The 14108-nt window shown below is 43.9% G+C and overlaps 1 protein-coding gene across 5 annotated transcripts in view; it reads right to left on the minus strand.

Annotated features, from left to right (window-relative positions):
- The window catches only part of RAVER2 (ribonucleoprotein, PTB binding 2), a 29924-nt gene that overhangs the window by 14930 nt on the left and 886 nt on the right, over positions 1-14108 (minus strand). For all 5 annotated transcript variants that reach the window (XM_077785315.1, XM_021535628.3, XM_077785314.1 and 2 more), the window contains exons 2-3: positions 4651-4717; positions 3275-3744 (exon numbers count right to left, since the gene is read on the minus strand). In XM_077785315.1, coding sequence (XP_077641441.1) covers positions 3275-3744; positions 4651-4717 — 537 coding nt within the window. The remainder of the gene's footprint in view (positions 1-3274; positions 3745-4650; positions 4718-14108) is intronic.

A 14108-nucleotide genomic window follows, 5' to 3' on the forward strand; every position in this document is an offset into this window, starting at 1 on the left:
TGGATAACTGGCAATTCCAGCAGCTGCCCTGCAATATTGTCACTGCCCCTCGCCAGATCCTGCACAGCTGACACAGCCAAGGTTAATATTTCCCACCAAACCTTTCCCCACAAAGGTTCCTTCTCAAAATGCTGGAAATAAGTTGGATATCACATCTCCATCTCTTTGGCATTCAGCTCACAGACTCAGTTATCTCTCCATGGTCACTTGCTCATTCCTTCCATTACCTCTTCCATTCCCACCTCCACTTCCATCCCACCTCACACATTTAACACATATTTAAACAACAAAGCAGCAAGGAGAAGCAAGCTGTAAATACAGCTGGATGCTACAACCAGTTTTATTTTGCAGGATAATTATAAACTCATTCTTCTTCATCTTTTTCAGCCTGCAATATTCAAAGTGTCGTTCACCAGGGTGCATGACAGCTGCTGAAACATGCAACAATGCAAATTCCACCAGGATCTGGTGCCTTTTGGGAGCATGTGAAGGCTGTGGTTGTGGGGAATGCCAAGAGAAGATGCCAGACTGATCAATCAAGCAGACTGGAAAAGGGCTTACGTGGCAAACACTGCTCTGGCCTTTGTGTGCAGACTTTGGGAGAGAATGAGCAGATTTAAATCAAACAAAAAAACAGGCTGAGAAGGGAGGGATGAAGCTTAAGCAAAAATCTCCAGTCCCCAAATGAATTGGAATGATAAACTGATACCAGCTCTGGTGTGGAAGAGACAAAACCTCCTCCAGATTGCACTGGATAAAAACAACCTCAGCCCCACAAACTTCTCCTGACAACTGAAATATAAATGTCAAAGATCTGGAAGGAAAAGAGGGTGGTCAGATCTTTAATGGCACTGGCCTCTGGGCAGAGCTCTGGAGAACACAAACTTCATCTATAAATACATCTTATATTTATATTTATATTTTATTTGATTCCAGTTTAGGTGCACTGGCCAAGACCTGAGGTACTTGTGAAAAGAAGGGTTTGAAGCTATGGAACATCTGTATTTTAGTTTCAATGAAAATGAAACACAGCTAAAAACACCCTTAAGTGCAGACACCAATAGCCTTGCAATTAAATCAGGAATTTTTCAACTTCCCAAGTAAACAGGTACTGAAAAAACCCTCTTTATTCCTATCCAGATAAGGGTGGAGACCTTTTAGTGACAATTTAAAGTTGACAGAAGAAAAGAATGAGCTTTTCTGGTCCATTTTGTTGAAACAAAAGACAAAACACATTTTTCCTAATGTCCATGTGCAAGTATTTAGCTTCAGCTCCTCCTGACAGAACATTTCTGTTGTCAATAGCGGAGAAATCAAAATTATTAAAAAAAAAATAAAGTAATTTAAGAGTAAGATTAAATAACCCAGAGTTTATTTCATGAATTCAGGTAAGAATTCTGGGCAAAGGGTTGTATCTGCTTGATGAAATACTGCATGAGCTCCCAGCAGAACTAAGCCATGGCAGCACCACAAGACCTGCAATAAAGTTTTTCAGAAAAAAAAACCACTTTTCTCAGTCATTCTCTGTAGAAATTCAACCAAAACTGAGGTTTCTGCTTCCCTGCCCTCTCCCAGTTTTTCTGTCTCTACCCACCCTATCACATCCCTCCTCTTTGCTTTTTCCATCCTTTCTTGGGTCTTCCTCCTCCTTTCTCTGTTCTCAATTTTCAGGTTGTCTCACTCATAAACCCATAATTAATTAGTATCAATTTTCTTCCCTTCCCCCTATCAAATCTGAACTATTTCTTTCCCTACCTCCACCCTCCTGTATTTTATAGGAACAGGAATATTTACTGACCTAATTCAGACACTCTCCTCACTCACACCAAGTATTACCCAAGATTTATTATGATTTAAAAAGTCAATTTTGAGTGCTTCTAACTGCACAGCAGAGCTCTGTCAGTGAAACCCATCTTTCCCCAAGAAGTCTGTTATTCTTTGAAGCTCAGAATTTTTAAAGGATGGTGAAAAATTGTTGGGGGAGCTGATAACAGCCCCCGGATTATTTGACAGCTGGGAAAAAAAAAGCCCTGAAGGAAAAGACTTAAATGGATCAATCTGTTGAGCTAATTAAACAAAGATTGAGCAGGAGACTTGAGTCCAGCATTTAATACCTACTTACAGGAAGAAAATAATGGAGAGCAAAAGCTCCTTAATTTAGGCGTCAGTGAGGTGAGGCTGAAGCCAGACACATTCCCCAGGCTTGAGATCGAAATAGGCAGGAATGGGCATTTTCTGGGAAGAGTTAATTCCAGTTTATTCATCTCCTGGTGGATCTGGATCAAGCAAGTCTAAGGATTTCCTCTGGCCAGTTACAGATTGCTGGGGCTGGAAAGGAGCCCCAGGGAGGGGGGAAGGTCTGCAGGTGGTCAGGCTGCAGATCCTCAGGGACCTTCTGCTCCCCGTGCTGGGAATCTCCGGGTGCTCATCCCTGGGGCTGATCCCTGAGCAGCCTTCCAAGAGACTTAAGGGAAAAAAAAAAACCAACACAAAAACAACCCTGCAACTGAAATCTGTGGGACTACAAGGAAAGATTTTCTTCTGCTGCTTGTTTATGGTGATCTATCTGTGCCACATTGATTTGTGGTCTCCTCTCACAAGCCACGAGGATGAGAAGGAAACCTCTGCACTAAAAAGGCAAGGATCCAACTCTTCTTGCTTCCCAGCTTTCCAAAAGATGTGTCACTCCTATCCCCGGCAATAGCCAAGAACCCAAGCCTTCCTCAGTTAGGGAAAAACATGTTAAATATTTATATATTAATTACATGATGTATTTTACATCATCTGAACTGTTGCACTTGTGCTATTCATACACTCTGGCTCTCTCTGAGCAATAAAACCTTCAGCAATGTTTACTTTAAAAGCTCTCAAAAACCAAATTATTTTGAGTAATGATACAAGGGGACATAAGTATGACATAAGGGGATGCCTTCCAAATATTTTGTTGGCATTTCCCTGGAGTAGTGTCCTGCAGAATTCCCAGTCAACGAGGGTCACACTGCACACCCAGAGCAGTTCAGTATCACTGCTGGAGTGATATCCTGCAGAATTCCCAGACAACAGGGGTCACACTGCACACCCAGAGAGTTCAGCATCACTGCTCCCATCACTGTGCAGATGGCACAACAGTTGATAGGAAAAATAGTAGGAAAATAAAATAAATAAGAAAAATAGGAAAATAAATAGGAACAATAAAAGTAGAGGACAGCGAGAGTGAAGTGAGGCAACGCTGCAATCCCAGCCTTGCTTTCCTTAAGACAGAAACCCAACATACCTGGCAGAACACAGGTTTGTACTTCAGGGAGAAAGCCTGGAGCAGCTCTTTCGAATCAGCGCAGTCTTTTTGTAATTTATCCACACAAAGGCACTTGGAGTGAATGAGGTTTGTGGTCAGCTGGTTCACATCCATCCACTGTGCAAACAGAGTGCTCTCCTCCAGCTGCTTGCCCAGGAGCTCCAGCCTGGCCTTGGCAGCAGAGTCCTTCTTCATGTACTCCACGAATCCGTAGCCCTTGGAATGGCCGGTGAGCTCGCTGTAGACCAGGAAACACCTCTCCACGTTGCCATAGGCACGCACCAGTTCCTCAAACTCCTCTATCCTGAGGGAAAGGGGCAGGTTGGTGATGCACAGCAGAGCATCCGTGGGCTGCAGCTGCACGGAGATCTCCTTCCCTCGCAGGGAGTGCTGGTGGAACCTCCTGATGGCGCTCTGGGCCTGCTCCCCGTTTAACAGGGTGACAAATGCTGCAAGAGAGCAGGAGTGGGGACATCAGCTACCTCAGCTGGTCTGCAGCCACACCTCTCCCTGCCCCTGGAACCACAGTGAGAGCTGCAGATTCACCCCAAAGACCCAAGAGATAAATATATCTATTAATGTAATACCTAAAATCTCAATTGAACATCATGAGCAATTAACTCAGAAAGCGACTACGCTGTGATGCTCACAACTTCACTCCTTGGAACCCAAGCAGATTTCGTATCTGGGAAACAAAATTAAATATCCTACTAGCAGACTGTCCTTTACTAAATTAAATATTCCCCTGAAGTCCACACATCACAGATTCTATAGAATCCCTTTGATGACAACATCCACAAGTTCTCACTTTGGGGCTAACAGAACTTTTTTTTGGGCTTTTCAGTACATAAGGCATTTCACACAATCCCAAACCGAATGAGGGTGGCAGGGACCTCCTGCTCCTCAAGCAGGATCACCCAGAAGGGTTCCCAGGATCCCAAGGGATGGAGATGCCTCTGGACAACCTACAACAGTGCTGGGTGACCCTCAGAGGGCAGAGGTGTTTCCTGATGTGAGCAAACTGCAAATGCATCTGGAGCTGGGCAGGTTTTCCTCTCAGGCACGTGTGGCTTGTCCCAAGAGAGGCCTCAGGGCCAGTTTTCCAAAGGAATTCAGCCAGCTGAGGTCAGCTTTGTCCCAAAGGGACACTCTCTGAGGAATGCTCCTGAGAGAGAGCAGAGGGGACCAAAAATCTTCTGATCAACACCAGGAGTTTCCAACTTTCACTGGGTTCAGTACAAGGTGACAAAAAAGGCACTGAGGGATGCCAGGCAAGCTGTGACAGTCCAGGACTTCACACACAGCACATGATGTTCTTCACAGAATTGAAACATATGGAAGTTTGAAGTTCTCACCTGTTCTTTTATTCCTGTCCACATAACAATACTTGATTTCATAATCCTTAAATAAGTCGTGGATTTCCTGCAAGGGTAAAGTACAAATAACATCACATAAATAAGTTCCCCAAACCAAGCAAATGGATAAATTCATCCTCATTTCAAACAAAACCAAAACCTTTCCCAACAAACAGAAAATTTCACCATAGAAACACTATCAAATATTTGTTTTTAAAGGAGTTGGTTACACATTGCCGCAGCAATGTTTTAATATCACATAAAAAACTGGCTTGCAGAATTTGATTAATTTGCTTTTCATTCTCTGGGGTGACATAAACACAAAAGGGCAACCTGAAAGTGTCCTTTGATAAAGACAAATAACATCACAGCTCATTAAATAGCAAAACCCTCTCCATGTCTCTAAAGTACAACTGGCAGAGCTAAAATACCACATGGGCAAGGAACACTGGCAGCATCACATCACCAAATAGGGCACAATGTTGCCTCAAAACCCAACAGTTGCTTTAGTTTCCTGCTCAAGTTCAGTTTAATAGATTTTCACCCTTAATAATGGATACTCTTTCACCCAGCAGATAACTGTGGCCAGAGTACCCCCTGGAAAGTATCCTCTATCAATTACTGCACAGCTGCTCAACAGAGAATCAATCCCAAGAGTGTTATTTGCTCCCACTAATTAATGGGAACAGAGGAGGGATGGGTAAGAGCAAGTCTTAGAGGAGTTTGCTACAGCTACTTCCAAAAAACCAAGGTGCACATCCCCTAAAAACCCCACAAATTATTGCCAGTTCAGTGGTGAAAAAGCAGATGTGAACATTCACCACCCCAAGGAAAAAACAGGAGTAATAACCTGGATATTTACATTATTTTAGCTGGATAAATCCCATACACAGGAGTGCAAGATGATTTCTGCAAGCAAAATAATCAACCAGCTTTGTCTGAAAGTTTAATTGCAGATGATTTCCAGCAGCTAAGTGTAGCTGCCAGTTTGGTAATTCAATATATGGAGCCTAAAGGTTAATTGGGCTCTCTGTGAGGGGTATCAGGTGCACACCTTTTAGTCAAGAGAGCACCAATCTCTGGTTTCACTATTTAACAGCTGTCAAATACTGCATTAATAAAAGATGGCAGCATTTCTCCAGCCACCACACGTCCTCGAATAAGGTGCGATAAGGATGGGGTTTCTGAAATGCAAGATATGCCCAAAATTCAAGCCAGGTGGGGGATTTGAGTGTGGACACCTCTCAAACAAGAATTAGATAGTTCTTTCTCAGACATAAGAGACTGAGAAGACACTTTCTGTACAGTTTTGGCAGCTCTGTTGTGCTGTTTCACTGAAGACTCCAAAAAATTGTTTCTGTCCCACTCAGAAAAAGAGGGACATATTTGCCCTTTTGATTCCCTGTATTATTTCACAAGAGAAACGCTGAAAGTTTTATATGATGATTAGGTAGCAGGAAATAGGATTTCAAACAGCTCTGAACACTCCTTTGAAAGTCATCTGTGTATCAGATGATTCCACATGATTCCCCAGTAACTGCCTGAAACTTTGAGAGGAACACCAGCCCCTACTGAACAACTCTTTGGGGGATAATTATGAGATCTCATATTAAAAAATGACAATAATATAAGGGAGATTTAAAATAAAGCCTGATTTAAGGACAGAAATCCAGTAAAGATTATAACACCAACTCCCACAGGTGGCTGCAAACACTGCCAGGTTTGTGCAAAGGATTCTTCCAGGAAGGTTCTGATTCTTGTGCTCTTGTGGGCTCTTGGCAGGGCTGAGACCTTCACCTGTGGAACTGGGGTTAGGCAGTGTTTCAGTGAAAGCATTTCTCACATAAACACCATTCATGAGGATTTACAAAGATAAAACACGCCCTGCCAACTGTAGGGAAATGTGTACTCCTTTCAGTTAAACAGCTGTAAATATCTGTGTGTTACACTGAGATTTCTCTGCTTGCTTAGCCAGGCATTTCTCTAAACTTCACCTCCAACATCTCCCAGCACTCAGGTCTGGTGGAAAAGAAGGAACAGATTGTGGAAGGAAAGAAGGAACATTGTGATGTTGTTGCCAGTTTTACTCCCCACAGCTCAGGGCAGAAGTGTCAGGAAAGCAGTGGGATCGACAGCTCTGATCCCGGCGCTCCAAGCAGCTCTCCAGGACTGGGCCAGGAGGGAATGTTTGCTCTGCAGGAGAAGGGGGTCAGCCAAGTCAGGTAGATGCTCTGCTGCGACCCCGTTAACTCGTGAGGAATGTAAGCACAGGGATGTTTCCGTGAGAACGGCAGAAACAAACAGCGCCCGCCCGGTCCCACTGCTGCAGCTCGTTCCTGTTGCGGTGCGTGGTTTGGATTGTCATTCATAGTAGTCAGATTTATAACCCCCCCCCCACACACACACAATTTTGTATTGTTATGGCATAGTTTACTCTAAATGGATTGTTCTCTTCCCCCTGTATTGTCAGTTTTGCCCTAGTTGTCTATCTCCACACAGACCTGCCCTTTCATTCCCTGCTCCTCCTCCCACTGAATGTCACTCCCTTCCCATTCCTGCCTCTTTCTCTAGAAACTTCCCTCCCAATTTTGTATCCTTTGAGGCCCCATTGGTCTGTTTAAGTTGTTCTCCTGCCCTGTAATCCCCTACTGGTTCAAACATTGTATTCCCCACCTTATGTTCCTCCCTAGGTGTCTCCTACTTGGTTACAGATTGTACCTGCCCCATGTATAAGTTGATGCGTGCCTTTGTTGGGTGTGCTTCTGTCCCTGACCCTCCTGGGAATAAACACCTCTGGAAAACACACAGATCTCTCCCTGTTCCTTGTCCCTGCCCTGGACACAGTCCAGCCGTGCCCCAGAGGCACACTCAGACTGAGCAGCTCTCTGGGGGCAGCCGCTCTCACCGACGGTGTCGGAAATCCGGCACGGCAGCAGCTCCCATTGCCGGCGTTCCCCCAGCCCTGCTCCGGGAGCTCCTGCACCCCACCCCGCAGAGAGGGAGCAAACCCTGAGCACGGCCCTCAAATCCAGCTGTAGTAAAGCAGGAGTAAACCCAGAGTGGTGCCACAACTGAGCAGCGGCCGCCAGCCCTGGTGCCACCGTCCTGTCCGCGCGCCAACATCCGCATCCCAGCATTGTGCTGACAAAACTGCTCCTCCTAAAGGGCTTTTTCCTCTTGAATAAATCAATTAATCTGCTGAGCTACAAAGAGTGACTGACAACTCCCACAGCAATCTTCATTTAAATGCATCCTATTAAACACCTTATAAACAACAGCAATGTTTACCAACACGCTGAAGGCTTGAGTATCACACATTGGACAAAGCAGATTTTGACAACAAAAAGGTTAAGCAGTTCTATCTGGCCCCTTCCAACCCAAACCATTCCAGGATTTTGTGCTTCTGGAACAGAAATACAACCAATAAAGCATAGCTACTCTACAACCAATTAAAGCTTTAAAAGCAGATAATCTTGTCATCAATAGAAATTAAAACGGTAATTAGGAAATAATTGGTCATACGCGAAAATTGGCAGAAAAAGCAAAATCAAATCTAATAAAGGGAATTTAAGAGAAGTCACTCTTTATCCTTTAAAAAAGTGTATTATTTACTACTGTAAATGTGGTCTTGAAATACTTCAGTTCTTGCCCTGTCCTCTCTTAAGTAGGAAAACTGGCAACTTCAGTTTTCAGCACGTATTATCAGCTTGGGACTTGCACCTCTGAGACAGAAATAATTCCTTAGAGAGGATCTTGGTGTTTAGTACCTGCCCTGTTTTAAACACAAATTAGAAAAGGACTTGTTCACAGGCACATGTATCAAATTAGTAAAGCTCAGTAGTTTATTTCTAATAAAAGCAGCTTCTCCTACCCAGACTCGCACAGTGCAAGGGAAAAAGATCCAAGAAATTCTCAGTACTCACCTGGAACAATACTAAGATATATATAATAAGGTATATAAAGCCTACAGCACACCAAACTCAAGCACTGCTCCCTCTCTGGATGTAAAACTAGACTTGATATTCAATGTAATAATTGTGCTATTCTGGCAACAGAATATTTAACAATTCTAAGGATGCCTGGCCAGATGTCTGCAGTGAGCTTTAGGGAAGTCTCCAATATAAACACTCTGCAAGCCTGGTCTATAACTTGGCTCTCACTGAGCAGCTGAAGGCCTGAACTTCACATTAATATCCTTGAAATGGAAATCAATTAAATTTAAAGTAGTTACTCGGCTAAGCAAGAAGTTTTAAATCATCTCACAGCTGAAAAAGGCTTTGTCCCATTTGTGGAGGCAGGACAGGAAAAAGAGAACCTCTCAGAAAAAAAGCTTTACATTTACAAAATTATATAATGGGGTGTTCATTTGATTCAGATTTTAGATTGCTAAATATTTGAGCTCGTGACATGACACATGGATTTCACTGCAGATAGTAAATAAAACAGTAGTAAAAAAGAGAATGTTGACAAAGTTTAAATAATATGTTACCAAGGGGAAAACCCAGAGTTCTGCTGGAGAGCAAGTGCAGCACTCAGCACCAACAAGGGGGTTAATAAAAAAATAAAAGGAACTGATGCAAGTGCAATTTTTAGCATCTCCTGATCAGAGAGGTAGGAGGGCCTCAATGTTTCATTAATTGCAGGTTAAATCCCCCTAAGAAGTAACATTTCAGGCAGATGGGCTCACCACACCTCTTCCTTCCCAGTTTCCACGTGGTTTTCAGTGCTGAGTTAAGTTCTCAGAGGAGCAAAGCTGGAGGATTGGGGTGAGATGTGGCAGGAGCAGCGAGCGCTGAGGTGTGTCCCAAAACTCCTGCTCAGCTCATTCCTCTTCATTCCCACAATCCCAAACTAGGAAACCTGAAATGGAGTCCAGCCTGTCATGCCAGGCCATAAACTGCTTTTGGGGCAGTTTGTGTTTGGGAATCGAGCCTCACTTTTGTAAGATCAGAGCCCACAAAGATCTTTAGTGATCACACCTTATTCGAGGACGCGTGGTGGCTGGAGAAATGCTGCCATATTTCATTAATGCAGTATTTGCCAGCTGATAAATGTAAGTGATGGAAGAAAATGTGAAGACAGGAAAACAACAAATTCTCAGTGGAATGAAAATTTTTTTCCTCTGATCTTCCAGAGACTTTGGGAGTGTTGGTAAGAGGATCTTTATGGGACTGGAAATCAATTCTACCATCCTGGGTATACTGGGTGATGTGAGAGCTAAATGAAAGAGGGAAAAGACATAGAAAAAGGTAACTTGAGAGAGCAAGAGCTCAAAGCAAAAGAAAAGTAATGAAGAAAAATTTAAAATATCCATCCTAAGGCATGAGAGCTGCTCCCTCTCCACAATGTGCCTTTCATGTTCAGGCAGTGTGACAGAGGAGGAATGAAAACACAAAGGCCCTTCTACTTAAAGGTCTGGCATGCAACAGATTGGAGAGAGCACTTCCTGAAATCATCACACCTCATTAGAGGTTTTCCATCTAACGAGGAAAATTATGGCTAATCCAGGGAGAAAGGGGGAAAAAATGCCACAACCCCACCAGAAACAGCACCACACAAAGTAGGGATTTGGCTTTTAGTCAGGAATCGACAGCAAACCAAAAAAAAAAATGAATGGGTCCATCAGGTTCCAAAATACCAAATAAATCCCTGCACCAGGTTTGGATCAACACCTCAGTGTTTCATTGTTCTCTGGATTCTGCCCCTCCCCAGAAGAACCACAGGGTGTTAAAATAATTAACCAGCCCTACTTTGCTGTATGTCCTACATTAAAGTAGAGCGTCCCATCTACCAGGTTTATTTTGTGGAACTGTGACATGGTGGCATTTAGGGATAATCAACCCAAAAATGGTTGGGAGCAAGTGCATCTTCGACAGCATCTTCTCTGATCTGCAAAAAGGGGAAGCAAAAAGCCAACAGCCCTTGCTGGGCAGCTGATCTTGGCACAAAACACTGGAGACTTGGCTACAAATCTCAGTAATGATAAGCAACAGAAAATAAATAACCCAAGGCTAATCTTCCCAGCAGGAACTCCATGGGACAGGAACTCGTATCCCAGATCAGAGTCTGCTGATGGTGTCCCAGTGATGCCCCTATGGAAGTTCATCAGCCATAAATAAGGAGCCACCAACAGTGAAAAAACAACAAACTGGGGAAAACCAAAACCAATTCTTCTAATCCATTAGGGTAACTACAGAAAAAAGGGAAAAGAAACAGAAGCTGACACGATTTTCCTGGTTTGGGATGAGACAGAATTAATTCTGTTCTTACTGGTTCAGTGCTGTGTTTGCCTTTAGGATGAGCCTAATGTTGATACCACAGGGATGGTTCAGTTGTTGCCAAGCACAGCTTGCTCCAAGCAGAGGATTTGCCATTTCCCATGCACAGGTGCATGGAATGGCAGGAGGGAGCAGAGCCAAAGGGATGCTCCACACCAAGGAATGCCATGCCCAGTACATAAACTGGGAGCAGCTGGCATCAGTCAGTGGGTGCTGAGCAACTCTACTGGGCATCACTTGTTTCTCTCAGCTTTAATTCCTTATTACAATTAACATTTGTTTTATTAGTCTTGTATTAATTTTAGATATGTTTTACTTTGCTTCAATAATTAAACTGTTCTTAGCTCCCAAGCTTTGCTTTTGCCCTGATTCTCCTCGGCATCAGAGCAGTGAAGAAGTGAAAAAGTGGCTGTGTGGTGCTTATTTGCTGGCTGGGATAAAACCAATACAAGCCCAAAGTAAAACTTCTTGTTCAGTGAGGTACAACTTCACTTCCATTCTGGTCATCCTGAAGTTCTTGGCATCTCTTTAGCAGAAAAGGAGAAGAAGGTGGTATTTCCTTCCTTCCCTTTGCTCAGAGCAGTCCTCCTCCTCCAGAGCACTGGGAACAGTTTTAGGATTGCTCCAAGGACCTTCTGGTTGCAATTTTTGCTCTTACAACACCCCAGGGGACCGCGTTCCCAGCTGCTGGAATGGATGATGGATCAGGGATGTGGCTCAGGGAGATGCACACACAACAAGGCAACCCAAGAGATCCCTGATCCACTGCCAAGCGGATCACGATGAAAGCAATCACCACAACCACGCTCATTTTTAAGTCTCTTGGCAAAGACTGTTCCTGCAAACACCAGCCTGACCACAGCACCACATCAGAGGCTGTTAATGCTACAAGAACAGATCTGCTGCCCTTCAAAAGGACTGACACCCAGGGGATGATCTTAAGCAGAACATCCCACATCCCTGCCCTGCCCTAGTGCAGCCATTAACTGACTGCTCTAAGAGCACAGGACACTTCCCCACTCTGGCACCACGAGCTGGAACTGCAGGAGTGGGATCTGCCAAGGCTCCCGAGCAGAGCGGATCTCTGCTCCAAGCACGGATCCCAGTGAAGCTCAGGGAAGCCTCTCGTGATCCTGCTCCACACCCAGTACTGAATTCTGCCTTTAGAGGCACAGTCACTGCTACAGATAGCAAAGATGTGAAGATTTACAGAGGCCACAAGAGCCTGTGGCTGTCTCTAGGTCATTATCACACCACACGTTTGGTATTTGGCATTATTGGTCATTATCACACCACACCTTTGGTATTCGGTCTAATTGGTCATTATCACACCACACATTTTGTATTTGGTATTACTGGTCATTATCACAGCACACCTTTGGTATTTGGTATTATTGGTCATTATCACAGCACACCTTTGGTATTTGGCATTATTGGTCATTATCACACCACACCTTTGGTATTTGGCATTATTGGTCATTATCACACCACACCTTTGGTATTTGGCATTATTGGTCATTATCACACCACACCTTTGGTATTTGGTATTACTGGTCATTATCACAGCACACATTTCGTATTTGGTATTGGTATTTGGAGGAATCTGATGAGGATGAATTTGGGGAACTACCTGGCAACTCTGGAAGAGTTCAACATCCACTGACCTGCCAGCTGAACAGTAAATAGGGACTCTGCCTTCAAGAGCAGGGAAGATGTAAATTGTTTACTACAGATCTGCCACCAAAAAAAAAAAAAAATCCTTTCTCTGTGGTTGTAGTGAGAGAACTGCCTGAAGAAACACTGATCCTGCAGGCATCTATTTGTAGGGTGAGCTCTGTTTGGTTTCTAAACCTGTTTCTGGTTCAGAAACCTCATGGCCAAGGGACATTTCTTCTGTGACCTCAAGGGTTATTTATTTTTTTAAATTTAGTTTAACACAGGTGGGGCTCCAAAGGTAATTGAAGATTACAAGTACAATAATAAAGTTAATATGTAGCTACAACTGGCAATTATATTCGTTATGTAAGTTCATATTAATAAGTTTTTTCCTACTTTTCTAACAAAACTGAGTATCTCCACAAATCTCTCTATCAGCAAAACAGTTATTTTTCACTTCAAAACTATTTTGGTAAATCTTGACCTCACTCTTCACTTAACAACAAATGGCAGCAGAGCCAACACCCCAATGCTTAGAGATGAATAGTTACATTTATGAAAACCTATTTTGGAAGACTTGGCTGCATTTCAGTGATGTTCATCTCCCTCTTGACAGTGAATAAAACTGGCCAGGTCAAAAACAGTTCATCTGATTTTACTTGGCTCACCAATTACTGCAAGGAGAAAACAGAAGACAAACCTGTGTTTACCACAGTGTTAACTGGCAACAAGAAACGTTAAATTTCATCGTAATTTTGGAAGCATATCACAGCCAAATACAGAGGTAGACTTAACATGCCTGACCACAAACACACTTCTTTCCAAAACTGCTCCAGGACAGAAACTTTCTCTCTGTAGCACAATTCTTCTGCCTTTGTTGCCACCACCAGCAGCTCATCAGTGTTAAAAATAAAAATGACAGTTTGTAAAGTGCATTTTAGGATCTGTACATGGTGTTCAGGGCAACATTAGAACCTGACACATAGGAGAAAAAGGCATCTAAGCGCTGCTTGTAAGCCATCAAAACAAAAAGGCAAACTTCCAGAAGACTCCGTGGCTGCCAAACTTCACCTTAACGCCGCCGTTTCCCTGGAGCACACAGCGGCTGAGCAAGCAACGCCAAACCTGCAAGGTTCCACAGAGGTGAACTCCCACACGGGAGCTCATGAAAGGCCTGCGGTGGGGACAAGGGACACAGCCGGAGTGTCAGAGTGCTCCTGTCCTGGCCAGCACGGCGAGCATCTGGCGACACACCAGCAAAGCCCTCTCTGTCAACACTGCCGCTTCATCAAGAGGCGAAGATTAGCAGCGCTCACCAAGCTGCGGGCTCGCTATAGATCACGCTGCTATAAACAGAGGTGCCTAAAGCACCCTAACAAAGCTGTCAGCTCTAAACTTTTAACCTGCCAGAGCAGGGCCAGACACACCGAGAGAGAACAAAACAGCCAGAAGTGCAGCGGCCAGCTGGGCGCTGCGGCTCGGGTTACTGCGAGCGCCGAAAGAGCCTCTCCAAAATGAATAGTC

The sequence above is a fragment of the Lonchura striata genome, chromosome 9, assembly GCF_046129695.1.
Source record: "Lonchura striata isolate bLonStr1 chromosome 9, bLonStr1.mat, whole genome shotgun sequence".
Classification (NCBI taxonomy): domain Eukaryota; kingdom Metazoa; phylum Chordata; class Aves; order Passeriformes; family Estrildidae; genus Lonchura; species Lonchura striata.